Source organism: Apteryx mantelli, chromosome 5, assembly GCF_036417845.1.
Source record: "Apteryx mantelli isolate bAptMan1 chromosome 5, bAptMan1.hap1, whole genome shotgun sequence".
Taxonomy (NCBI): domain Eukaryota; kingdom Metazoa; phylum Chordata; class Aves; order Apterygiformes; family Apterygidae; genus Apteryx; species Apteryx mantelli.
The window spans coordinates 11,455,261-11,468,348 of record NC_089982.1 but is presented as its reverse complement, the minus strand read 5'-3'; the positions used below and the strand labels follow the sequence as shown (position 1 = coordinate 11,468,348).

General features: G+C 40.9%; 1 protein-coding gene across 2 annotated transcripts in view; it reads left to right on the top strand.

Moving 5' to 3' along the window:
- RUFY3 (RUN and FYVE domain containing 3) overlaps positions 1 to 13,088 on the top strand; it is a 60,179-nt gene that overhangs the window by 21,012 nt on the left and 26,079 nt on the right. For both annotated transcript variants that reach the window (XM_067297499.1, XM_067297498.1), the window contains exons 2-3: positions 10,123 to 10,296; positions 11,661 to 11,778. In XM_067297499.1, the coding sequence (XP_067153600.1) occupies positions 10,137 to 10,296; positions 11,661 to 11,778 (278 nt within the window). In that variant the 5' untranslated portion in view covers positions 10,123 to 10,136. The remainder of the gene's footprint in view (positions 1 to 10,122; positions 10,297 to 11,660; positions 11,779 to 13,088) is intronic.

Genomic DNA, 13,088 nt, shown 5'->3' with positions numbered 1-13,088 from the left:
GCGTCTGCATTTTGATTCCTAACAAAGTGGAGAAGGGGAGGAGGACCCATGAGACACAGAGTCCAGTTTCTTGCCCTCGAAGCAAGAGTGCAGTACAATTCCCGAAAAGCGCAAGAAAAATCTCCTCTGACCACCACTGCACTATGAGCTACGAAAAATGTTCTGAAACTGCAGAAAGCTTTAACACCGGTGACAGGAGACCATATATGTGCAAGGCCGTAAGTGTAAGGTGTGGGGAAGCTGGGGAAAGGCGGGGAGAATCACCAGTGCCTTGTTCTTGCCGCAGCAGGAAATTTCTCGAGCCAAACCTCCTGTTGCTTCCTAGGAAGCAGGGTTGGGTAAACCTGCCTGTGCTCGCTCTCCCTCCCTCTTCACCCCTGACAGGGGGAGGAGAAATCCCTGCCGAACGCGAAATAGGTGATTGATTTAACCCTGGTATATGAGCAGGACGCAATAAATAGTCATTTTCTCCTGCTGCTTTTATTTGCACATTTTTTGCCAGAGGAGGAATGAGCTTCTGGTTTATAAAGAAAACTGATGCAAAACTAATTCCTAAAAATCAGCTAGTTTGAATAGAACAGTTTGAAAGGACGAGAAAACTGTTGGTTGGTGATACTGCAGCACAGAAAGCTTTTGGGGATTGGTGGGGTTGTTAGCCAAAATGATATGAAGACTTGTTTTTCCCTTCAAGTGCAGTGACTGTGTATATGGTAGCTGTTAGCTAACTTGTGCTCCTAGCGGGGAGGAGGCTGGTGATAGCTTTTCTGTGGGAGGGAGGAGGTCCCAATAGCATGTGTACTTTGCTCAGGACTTTGCCACAGTTGGCCTGTAAAGGGGAATAGAGCCTTTCCTGTGCTACAGAGCTGGAACAGATTGCAAATGAGTGCTGGGGAGAGAAGGCACGTAAGTAGGGAGCTGAAAATCATGCAGGGTTCAGACCCCCTGGGACTTCGTCAGGCTTTGTTTCGTGGGTTCACAACCAGGGAACTGCTGGGCGTGCTGAAACGAGTCTTCTCTGTCCTGCCTGCTCCTCTCCCAGGATATCTACCTCCTCCCTTCTGGCCGCCAGCCATCTGCAGACGCCCAGCAGGTAGGAAGAGGGGTTTTCCTTAGCAAGGCCTTAGTTGGTGGTCGTTGGAATAGCGACATAAATCCTGTGACCCACATCCAGGCTAAGCTGAATCACTTCTGCTAGATGTTTGGCTTTGGAATGATGGTCCTGATGGAATTAGAGCTTGGTTTAACCTTCCTTATGTCTTCAATATGTCTTTTTTGTGAAATATGCAATGCTTGCAGGGCTTGCTTTTCATTTGCAGATGTATTTCCCTGTTACTTTGTGGGTCCTTTTTGGGTAGGAGGAAGCTGAAGTAAATGCTGATGTTGCATAAGCATCAACAGTTTTGTGCTTTCGTCTTATAGACAAAATAATGCATTTCTTTTTTTTTCAGGATGTGGTTTACAAAAATGTTGCTTGTCTTAATACAGAAAAACAAAACTTCTCAAGCTTTATTTAAGCCTGCCTTAATTTTTTTCTCAAGGGGAAAAAAAAGCTTTGCTGTATTGCTTTGTGCAGACTAATAAATCCTTTTGACTTGCAAATCTCTTGCCAATATGAATTGAGCCTTGTATTGTACAAATCTCCCTTTCAGTTATCCTTTCCTTGTGCCTTGATTTTGAATCTTTCCTTTCGATCATGGCTTGCATGACATTTTCTTTCTTTTCCTTTCTTTTTGCTGTTTGCAAAGACTCTTGGGAGGATTTGACAGATGTGGTGGAGCAATTGCGTGATGATACTGAAGGTGCGTGCCACACCAACATCTTTCAGCTATTATTTCCACTAATGATTGGCTTTTAACTTATTATTTGGAGCGTGAGTGCAAGATACAGTTTTCCTTTCCAGTGCCAACAGCTGTGGCTTTGCAAACGTGCTTGTCTGGTTGAACCAGGTTCACAGCCGGAACATGCTGTACAAGTTGCACTCCCGTGTGGATATTTGGCTTCCACTGTTAGCATGTTAAAGAAAATGTCTTTGATCACTCAAGTGTGTGTGTGTTACTTTTGCAATTTCATTCATTTCCTTTTAAAATGAATAACGCAAAGGCTTTGTGTTTCTAAGTTTTTATCCGACCTGTCATGGGTTCCATCTGATCAACCTTGATTTCTAAATTCTTACTGTTACTGCTCGCTTTTTGAAATGTGTGTGTACTCACAAACAATATTGCCTAAAAAAATTATACTATGATTTTTGACCAGATTGACTCTAAGTGGAGATGGTAAAAGGGAATAAAGAGGGGGCTAATTTTCTTAAATACATTCTGAGAATTTTATTTTCCTGAGCCTGATTTATACACAACTTAACTTACATTTCATTTTGTACATTTTAAATTTGAAATGACAGATTAAAAAAAAATCACCTCTAAGCTTCAGGTGTTCTGAAGTTTTTCTATTTATTGAGATGAGACTTTGCAAAAGTGACTTTAAAACCTGTATTGCAAATTTTGTGAAGTACTAAATGAGAAATATTTTATAATGCTTCTTGTTTGATTCCTCAAAATGGTGTAAGCGAGTACATGAATCTTTGATTCAGCCTGCACTCGAGTAAGTTTATAATTTGATGACTCAATACAACTGTTCATGCTCGTGGTTATGATGTTTTGCAGCACAAAAGGTTTATATACCTTTTGGAGGCAAGAGAGGGATGACAAGGATAATATCTAGGTGTCTTTATTTATACAGGACAAAGCCTTGCAAAGCAGTGATGTCAATTTAGAAGCTAAAGCTAGGGCTGTCAGTATCTAGGAAACTTAAGAGCACAAGTCCTGTTCTTCCCATATTGATAACCCTGCAGGCATAAGCTCAGCTCTTTTTGCCACTTTGAACTGAGTATGTTGGAAGGTGGCGTTGATTGGAGATGCCATATTCTTACCAGTGTTTGCTTTGCTTCTGGTCTAATTCTCACTGGTAGAGTGTTAATCAAATCCTGCATTTGTTTGTTTATGGTACAGATGAGCAATTTCAATATAAAACTTAGTGAAACAAAACGGTAAAAATAAGTGAAGCACATTTACTTTGTGCACTCAGGATTATAAGTAGAAGATAAAGTATGAGCAACAGTGTGAATGAAAAAATGACATCAAATATGTAATTGTGGTTATTACTGGACTAATAACTGATAGTAATAGAGGCAAAGTAACACAGCTAGATGCAGGGCCTTCTCATGTGAAGAGGTTTAAGCATGTTTCCTGCTGAAGAAAAAGCAACATCAGCCATGACACTGCAAAATCTAGTTGTATTTATATTTGCAAATTCAGATAGTACAGATCTTTTCAAGTGGGTCCATTGTGCGCGAAAATCCATTTTGATGCATAAACTATATCATTTTTCTTTTCATCACTGCTTACCTTTAAGACAGTTTCTGTGTATGATATGCAAAATACGTGTTGCCTCTTCCTTGAGATGGCAGTCAGGGGCTTGCATTACTAGAAAGAAAACGGAGCATTTAAATGCAAGGGCATGTCAGGAAAGCTTCAAATGAAATATGGGAAGTTAAAATATATAAGGATGTGAAACTCCTGTTTGTTTCTTGGCGCAGCAGTAAAATAGCCTTAGTTTGCTGTAGCTTATTTGCCCATCATGAACGAAGAGCTCTGGATCACATGCAAAAAGCAAATAGCTCTGGGGGTGGCAGGTGCTGCCCTCCCCCTCAGCTACCTGCTGCATGCCATTCAGCTGGAAACAGCTGCCCACGGAGCTGTGGGGTGGAAAAAGGAGCACGTGCCACATCTTAGTTACCTTGGCTCATAAGCTGGTGTCTGAGCATGGACCGACTTACAGCTGTTTAAACTCAGATACCAGATGGTGCGCTGGGGCAGATGGCGTGTGGTCGTCTGTACCCCTCTGCAGCATTTACGACAAGGATGGTAATTCTCGATGCCCTCTGGGACTTGTGGCAAGATAAAGTTGCCCCCTCTCTTGCTCATGAAAGACCCTGCTTGGCTGTAATTGAGCCCGTTGACGCAGATGCAGTGCTGGCTTAAATTCTAGGGAGGCAGGCCCAGGACCTTCGGCTGCCAGGAGAAGGAATAAACAAATTACTCCAGGAAGAGAATGCGCATGGTGCTGCTGCTTCTGGACACTTGTTCGATGATTTGCAGAGAAGCTTCAGCTTTTCAGAGGAGTTTTCTCACCTTCTACACTGTGCAGTGTGGCAGAACAGAGGCTAAGGAAAAGACAGTCAAAATAATGAGGGCTCTCAGTTTCCTTAGAGATTTGTTTTGCACATGTATTTGAAATTATACATGTGTCCAGGATTTCATAGTCTAAGCAGCTAGAGCTAATGTGTATTTTATGTAGGTGAATTGCTGAACTGAAACTTAGTGCACTGTAGATACCTGGCTGGTATGTTTAGAAAACAAGTGATTCACCATGACATATCTCAGTTAATCTGAATATAGTATAAACTGTTTGCAAGATGTTGTTTCTGTGCTGTACACAGAAGTGACCTTTGTAAATTTTAGATCACTTCGAGTTAGGATTCTTGATTTGAGATGGATTCAGTATAGGTAGAACCTCACTGTAGTTAACTGGCATTACTTTGAGCAGATATGCTCATATTGACGGTGTATCATGAATCCCAGCGTTTGATTCAAATTCTGTTTTCATTTCTTTTTATTTCTTTTAAGTGAATTTAATATGAGGAGGGGAAGACGTTTTCATTGTTAGGCAAGAAGTACTTAGAGTACAGTCACAGCTGGATCTTTTGAGATCCAGTAGTGCATTGACTTTTTCCCTTGACTTTCAGGTTCCTAGATATGTCTGTTACCTTTAAAACTAAGCTGCAGGTTCCTGAGATTCTCAGATGTTTTGGAAATGTTTTCTTCTTTATGGAAGTTTCTGAGGAACGTTTTGCCCTTGCTACTGTCGGTGTCTGAATGACTAGGCAACGTTTTAAATGCTGGGGAACCTGGGAGCTTGTTGTTTCAAGGAAACAGTAAGATTAGCTGATTCTTTTGTAACTGTCATTGTAGTGGGATGCAAGTCCAGTTCACTCATTATGATTGGTATCCAATGTTAAACGTAGGTGTTGCTGATTAGAAAAAAGATCTGTTCTGTAGAAGCTTCAGTTTTTAGAGAATAGAACCATCTTGATACTTGTAAGATAACTTAAACTGGAATCCCAATGACATTGAAAGCCAAAATTTAAGGGCCAAGGTTTTACTCTTAGGGTTTACTGCACGGCATGTATAGTAAAACATAGGGCTTTTTGCAGTTAGAGGGCTGCAGAAAGTATTGGCTCAAACTGAGAATTGGAATTTCAAGTCAAGGTCAGATTGTCAAAGCAGAAAATGGCTGGGTTGACTTAAAGCAAGCTGAATAGTCTTACTGTGTGAAAATCATCTTTACTTGCCTGGCCTGCTTTTTTAGACTAAATGTTAAGATGTATATGTTGCAGCACATGTAACAAGGGTATAAACTGTTCAGGATTTTATTTTTGGAATAAATCTTTGGGATTTTATCTAGTTTCTTACTACACGACAGTTACTTTGTTTGCAAAATGAGAGTCTTAGATGAATTGCATATACAGAATGCCTTCATTCACAACACACTAATGAAGCAGAAGCCTTTAATTAGGTAGCTTAATTAAAATATTTTTCATTGATTTGCTATTTTAGTTCTTAAGGCCATGACTGCACATATTAGTCTTAAATGAAGCATAGCCCTGCTTTATCTTTTATCTTTTTTCTTTCTTTCTTTCTTTTTTTTTTTCCTGAGTGCTTTCATCAGCTCAGACTTGTACGTTAGCTCTTATCCTTCAAAAGTGTTGAAAGAATCTTTGGCTGTTTTCAGCATACTTCATATACATATCTGTTACTCGTGGTAGTTTCTTTTAATTAGTGTAGTATTGACCCCAGTTAACACGTGACTGTTACGCATCTCTCAGACTCATGGGAAGCTGTGCTTCTTGCCTCAAAAAGCATGTCTTACCCTTGACCTCAGTGTGGGTCTGTGTAAGGCAGCAGCTTTCCCTACTCTAAGAAAACCATATGGTTTCCTGTGGTTATCTAATGGAGTACAACCCTAATTCTGAGCAGTGTCCTTGGACTCTTATCATAATTCTAATTAGCTAATAACCAGAGTGTAAGCAACATTCCCCACGTAGTAATCTTGTACGGTTTCTTTAATTTTTCATTAGCAATTGATTTGTCATGTAAGCAGAATCACTTTGGACGACTGCCTTACTGCTCCTCACTGATTCGATCAATGAGTTCTTCAAAAAGCAGGTATATGAGAGCTCCGCACTTCGGTAGCGCTTTGTTACTTATGGGAATGCTGCTGCAGGACCCTAGCCAGTGGGGGGGAAAAAATGTTTGAATCATGGTAGCCAAGCCAAGCACAGCTCTGGGCCTACAGCTGTGTCTGTGGTAGGAGAGCTTTCTCACTAATACTGTAGTGATGTTCCTATACTTTTAAAGAGCGACTATGATGGATGCAGTGTGAGGTGTTGTTCGTTAGCATTATCCAGAAGGACACAGAAGAAAACACTCGGTAGTGTTAAGTTTCTTTTACTTGCATGCACAAGAACTATGTTTTTGAATTCGGTTGTTTTGTATTATGTCTCTTTTTTTCTCTTTTCCTCAATTTCTACTAAGAGTGATTGTTCTCTTAGCTACATTGCAAAGCATAAAATGGATTGCAAATCACAAAATCAATCTGCTCAATATACGTGCCAAATCCAACAGTTGAAAACAGTAGTAGTTCTGTAAAGGCAATAAAGAGCACCCACTAAATTAAATCCATCTATAGTCCAGCTCTGCCGCAAGAATTGCATTCCTAAACCAGTATTTGGAAGTTATCTTAACTATGAAAATAAATTGCAAATTCTTAATTGCAGTCTTTTCACAAGCTGGGAACCAAGAGAGTCAGTACTTGAAAAGTTTACATTTAGTCAAGTAAAATTCAGAAGGAGTTTTGATCACTTTGTCCATTAGCAGGTGAAGATTGGGTGGAGACGCAGAAGAACAGCTGGACTTGTTTGAGACTTCTTTGAACAAGAAGCCGCTTTTCCACGGCAGCAGATGTGGCCAGGAGTGTGGTTAGGCCAGTGGCTGCTGCTAGTCACTGTGTGCGGCAATTCCATGTGGTATTGCTTAGCACCTCCTGCATGCTTCCCATCTCCATTGGAGACCTTCCCTTTCAGAGCCTGCTGCTAACAGTACTGGCTGCTCCTTAGAGGAGCTGTCAAGATGGTTCCAGCAAAATTCAGGGAAGGAGACTTCTGGTACTGCTTCATCCTGGAGAAGAAAGGGGAGAAAAGAGGCTTTGTCGTAACCTGCTTTTGAAGAGACTGAACAAATGTACCCATGGTATCAGGATCTGAATGGTGACAGCCGCTTTGACCAGCAGCTCTCCCTGGACTGTGGATTGTTTTACAGCTGTTAGCTTTCATGAGGGGGATTCGAGTGTTGCTAGCACTGTCGCAATAGAGCTAAGCCTGAGTATTTATCTGAGCAGTCAGCCTTCCTTATAAAAACAGTCTGTATTCTGGCAGACAGGCCTTATTGTATGTGTATACAGTCATGCAAAACTAAGCAGTGATGTTTGGTCCTTATTAATAAGACCTCACCAGCTTGTTGGCCAGCTAGCCTTGGAGCCATGGGAACCTGAACATGGCACACTGCACGGGTAGATTAGGCAAATCTCCCTTTAGTCAAGGGGTTAGCCTATTCTCTGTTCTGATCCCCTTTTATATTTTGCAGGTTCTTCAAGGCTGGGTATGGCTCCGCTTCATTGGTTGCTTTTCCTCTCCTAATCCTGAGGTGCCTTTCCTTGGCTCTTTTTGTCTGGTATAGGGAGTCTCAATCACACAGTGGTAGTGACTCTTCTCATTGCCCGTTTTGGGTTCAATCACAGGTTACTTTAACTATCGCTCGTATCAGCTACAGGCTGCTGGGCCTACAGTGCTGCCCAGCCCGCAGGAGATATCCAAGATTGTAAGTGTGATTGACGTGATTTCTAGTAATTGTATAATTCTATGAAGTTTTGCTCCTTGCCCTCTCCCTGTGGATGGTGGGTGCTGACAAGATGCCTCATCTTAGTTGTGGTGCATTTGAGATGACAAGGAATCTGTACTTACTAATATCTGAGCAATTGGGTGACACAGGGCAAGTCCTGCAGAAGACTGCAGTAGTCTCAGATGTCCCCTTTAGCTTTTGGCAAGTTGTTGCATTTTAAATTATGAGAAATGGTTCTTCAAACTTATATTGAGGAGTGGGTGTATGAGAGCTGTGACCAACCCAAACAGCTCAAGTTGACCTGCTTGGTAGAGATTTGATCTCTACTCAGTAGCAAACATGCTGAAGAAAAACGTGAAATCCTGCAAGAATCCAGCTTGGGAGTGGATCCACTGAGGAGAGAGATTGTATTTTTTTCGTCTTCCTTGACAATGACTGGTGTTTCCAGGAGAGGTGTAGGAACCTGTCTAAGCTGTCTACATGTTGAAGAGATGGAGTCTCCAAACAGTCAGAAAAGAGCTTGAGAGCAGCCTAAAGGCGGTGGGAGTTGTTAGGTAGGTCTGGATGAGGGTAGTCCACAGAACGAGCAGAAACAGACATTCAAATTCTACTGCTTAGGTTTCTAGTTACTTCTATGGCATCTCTTGTCCAACTTACCTAAGCACTCCTCTGCATTTTAAGTATAAATATATTTGCTCTTGTTCTAATAGAAGGATTTCAGTCTCAAGTATTTATTTGCTTTACTTGCTTTCTAAACACAAGCATGCTGTGTGTCAGTATGGCAGCTTAGATGTCTACACTGTGCTTAGGTGTGCGCTCTTAGATGTGCTTTTGTCATGCTTCTGCTGCTAGGTTTAGTAAATTCACCAGTAAAGGTGGTAAATGAGTTCAAGGGTCCACAGCTGGTTGTGGTTCATTCCACAGCAGCAGCTGTGGAATGAACATGCCTTAAAAGGAGGAACTGCTTGCACCAAGGAACTTGTAGCTCAGAAATTGGATGTGAGGTTGTAGGTGGATCAGATGCAAGTAGAAAACATGTGCAACTGATGCAATGCTATATGTAAGTAGCAAGGATTTTTCTATATTACTGAATATCTCTAGGCCTAAAGCTTGAATACACTTTTTTTGTTGGCAGGGTGGAACAATTTCACTGTAGTTACGAAACAGTACTAAACAGGTTTCTTGAGGTGTTGCAAGTGCCCTGATGGTGTTTGAAAAGAGAGGCACTCTGTAAGAACAGGCGTTTGCATTAGCATCTTAGACTGGGCCAGAGAAGTCGGAGCATGGGAGGCCTGCAAGGCAGGGTGTAATTTGGGAAATGGATGTCTGTGCTTGTTTCTTGCAGTGAAAAGCATCTATCAGGTATATATGTCTGAATTCTTATGTGGTGTGATGCAATAGAGGAAAAAGTAACTATGATATGGTAGAGGAAAAATATAGTATTGGAAAAGATCTGTTAGTGTTGGAAATAAGAAACGTGCTGGCAGAACCATGAAGATCAGCTCCTTATTATCAGCAGTAAAATACATCAATATTGTTGAGAAAATGAAAAGAGATGGGTGGAAACTGGCTCCATGTTACATCCAAGTTAAAAATAAGTCATTCTGAGTAAAGATGGAAGACTGGATAGAGATGAATATTGATGGATTAAGTGTGAGAGAATTTATGATTGTCTTTTGACTGAATTGCAAATCACAAGTGAACAATTTTATTGGTTTGTAGTTGCTGGACATAGCTGGGGATTTGAGTTAGAGCAAGGGACAGCTGTAATGTTCAGTAACGCATTGTCAGATGTTAAGCACAATATTAATGGCTGTCTTAATTCTTTCTTCAAAACTTCAGGTGTCTGTAGTTTATTTTCAGTATTGAGGCACCCTTAGTGTGATATATTACCTATTCCCACTTCGGTATGGCTTTCACCATAAGGCACTAGTTAATTTTGATAGTCTCAACAAAAGACCTGAAGAGAATGCCTCGCATCAAAGGGTTGCTGCCGCTGTAAACGCCTTCAAAGCTGAGGGACAAAAGAGAGAGAGAGAGACATGGGATATCTTATTGTATTAAAAATAACTTTTGTTATTTAACAGTGTCTTTCTTCTGTTTTTTATAGATCCGAACTATCTCATGGCTAATGAACGCATGAACCTGATGAACATGGCAAAACTGAGTATAAAGGGGTTGATTGAATCAGCACTTAATCTAGGCAGAACACTGGACTCTGACTATGCACCTCTTCAGCAGTTCTTCGTTGTGATGGAGCATTGCCTTAAACATGGCTTGAAAGGTAACACTGTTTAAGAGGAGTCCTCCTGGTCTGTTTGTGATACTGTAGGAGTGAGAAAGATCAATCTTGTTTTAAAAACCCGGTTTTGTAATTTACAGTAGACTCAAGAAAGACTCAAGAACAGGGTCACTGCATTTGATGACAGCTGGTTTGATGGAACACAAAATCTGAGAAATCTGCTTAAGGTGTAATGATGCTGGTGAAATGTTTATGGTTGTTGCAGTTATTTGTCATTTTTAAAACAACTTTTCAGATGTGATGAGTGTAATTGTTTAGTGATAAAATGGCCTCTTCAGCAAATGCGTGTCTCCTGGTTTTCTGCACTTCCTGCATTAGTGGCTTAATGTTCCTCTTGCAGGGAAAGAAACTGCAACACTGAGATCCTTTCTCAATAGTTCTGTCAGAATTGTGGATTTCGGCATTGTGCAGCTAACGTCTTCCTAGCTGCTCTCTAAAACTGCAAGCAGAGTATATATTTAACTGTGTAATATGGAGTCACAAGTAAAATTGCTAAGTACTACACTACCTTTCTTGACTTGCTGCCCTTGCATGATGGTAGCTTGAGATGAAAAGTGGTATGGAGGATATTAAATTCTCTTTCAGCGTTCTTAGGTACATCTTGCGGTGCCTCTTTAGTAGCTGTGTTCAGCATTGCCCACTGAAGAAGTGATTCTTGTGACAGTTTAGGTAACATTATGCAAGGGAGAAGTATTCATACTCTTAGTGCTGCTGTTGTCTATCCATTCGTCAGTGCCCCTACTGCTGGTCATAAGTTTGAGGTCAACAATTTTCAGTGTTCTTGCTGCTGCTGTGAAGTAGCAATAAAACTGTTAAAGAAGCAAGTGCATTTCTAGCACTTTAGTTCCTGGGGGTCTCTAGAAAGCTTTTCTGAAGGAGGAGAGGATGGACAGACAAGACCCTGGAATATATGGAGGAGAAGGAGGTTAAAGGTGGTGTGTTTATTTTTCGTGGTTGTAAGATGATGGTCAGTGAGGGAAAATGATCATGCACACACTAAGTATAGCTCAGAGACAGTGACAGCATCCTAGTAGAAATGTTGGCCTCTAGTAGTGAATCTAAGTTGCTGGTTATCACTGGATGTTGTTGTTTTGCCATATCTGAGATGTATTAAACCCTGTCTGGCATCTATTTTGAGCTCCTGTTACCTTACTCAAATGACACCCGTAATTTCCACATTTGTCCATAAAAAGTGATTTATTGTATTTGCCCAGCACACAGTCCCAGAAGATTCTTTCCAGTGATTTTTTTCTACTGTTATTTCAATTCTGAATGTGTTTGAGAGCATATTTAGTTAGCACAGCCTGAAAGGACTCATTTTATGTCTTTTTTTTTTCTTTCCCTAGCCAAAAAAACTTTTCTTGGGCAAAATAAGTCATTTTGGGGACCACTGGAACTGGTAGAAAAGCTTGTTCCTGAAGCTGCAGAGATCACAGCAAGTGTTAAGGATCTCCCAGGGCTGAAGTGAGTATTTTTTTTTATTGCACAAGGACATAGTATGGTTTTCTTGTAAGAACGATTGTAAAGAAGAGAAGGAAGAACAATCAATCTTCAGGAATCCATCTGCCATCTTCTGCTAATACAGTGGATCATACTCTTCTTTTAATTAAGGAACTGCAGAAGGAGAGGAAGAATATTTTCCTTCTGTATTAAGAATGAGGGGACTTACGGAAAATAGTGTGTTTATTGCCAGCACTAAATGAGTGGTGATGTGTCCTATGAACAGGAACAGCCTTTATTGACTCCCTTTCTGAAGTCAGATTGAAGAGAAGGTCGTCACAGGTTAGATGCTTTTGAGCCTGATTTTTGGAGCATTAGACATCCAGAGGTCATTTTCTCTTTTAAATATACGCAGATCGACTTGTGAAGCTTGTGTAAAAGGAGGGCTCAGTCACAAAGTTGAAGAAGATAATAGGTGATGTTAAAGAGGGGTAAAAAAACTCTTCGAAAATACATTGCTTTTAAGAATTGCATAGTCACCTCAGACATTGCGTTCAGGTTTGCTTGTTCAAGCTCTAAAAAGAAACTGTAAGAGCAAAGGCTCTCAGCGTGGAGAATGGGGAGAGAAAAAAAGAAGCTTAAGGAGGCTTTTGTATGAGGGGCAGACGAAAGATTAAGTCCTCCTTGCTCAAAGAGGAGATGAATAAGTGAAACAACAGAAATAAAGCAGAGAAGGTTTCTGTCAGGTTAGCATTTAACCTGTACATACAGACAAGTGCTTTTACTGGAGGGCTGTGCAGGACTGTGCCTGCTGGCCAACTGGGCCTACAGGACCAAAATGAAGGGCTAGCACTCTCATGCCAGAGCTCCTGTTACCCCTTCCTGTTAAAAAAGAACACAGGAATATTAAAGAAAAAAAAAAACAGCAGTTTTAGAATAAGTCTTTTAAAACTCAGCCTTGTATACATACTAACTGGGCATGAAGTGTCATGCATTACTGAGGTCAAGGACACACTAGGTAATGATGATGATGACTTCTGTGGGCAATTGCTGCTTATACTAGTTAAGATCAGAAAATGGAGTGCTCAACACGCTGCTTGGTATAAGACAGGTGACTGACTGCTGGAGGTTGAAAAGAAATTTCCTTCTAATCGTAGTACTGCTCAACACGGGGGATTTGCACCTTCCTTTGGAGCATCTGGTGCTGGCTTCTGGCCAGCATGCCAGGGTAGATGAGCCAGAGCTGTGATGCAACGTATCATTTCTCATATTTCTAAAGCTGTGCGCTTCCAATTGACAGAAGGAACAGAGTGGGGAAGGCTGTGACTATAACC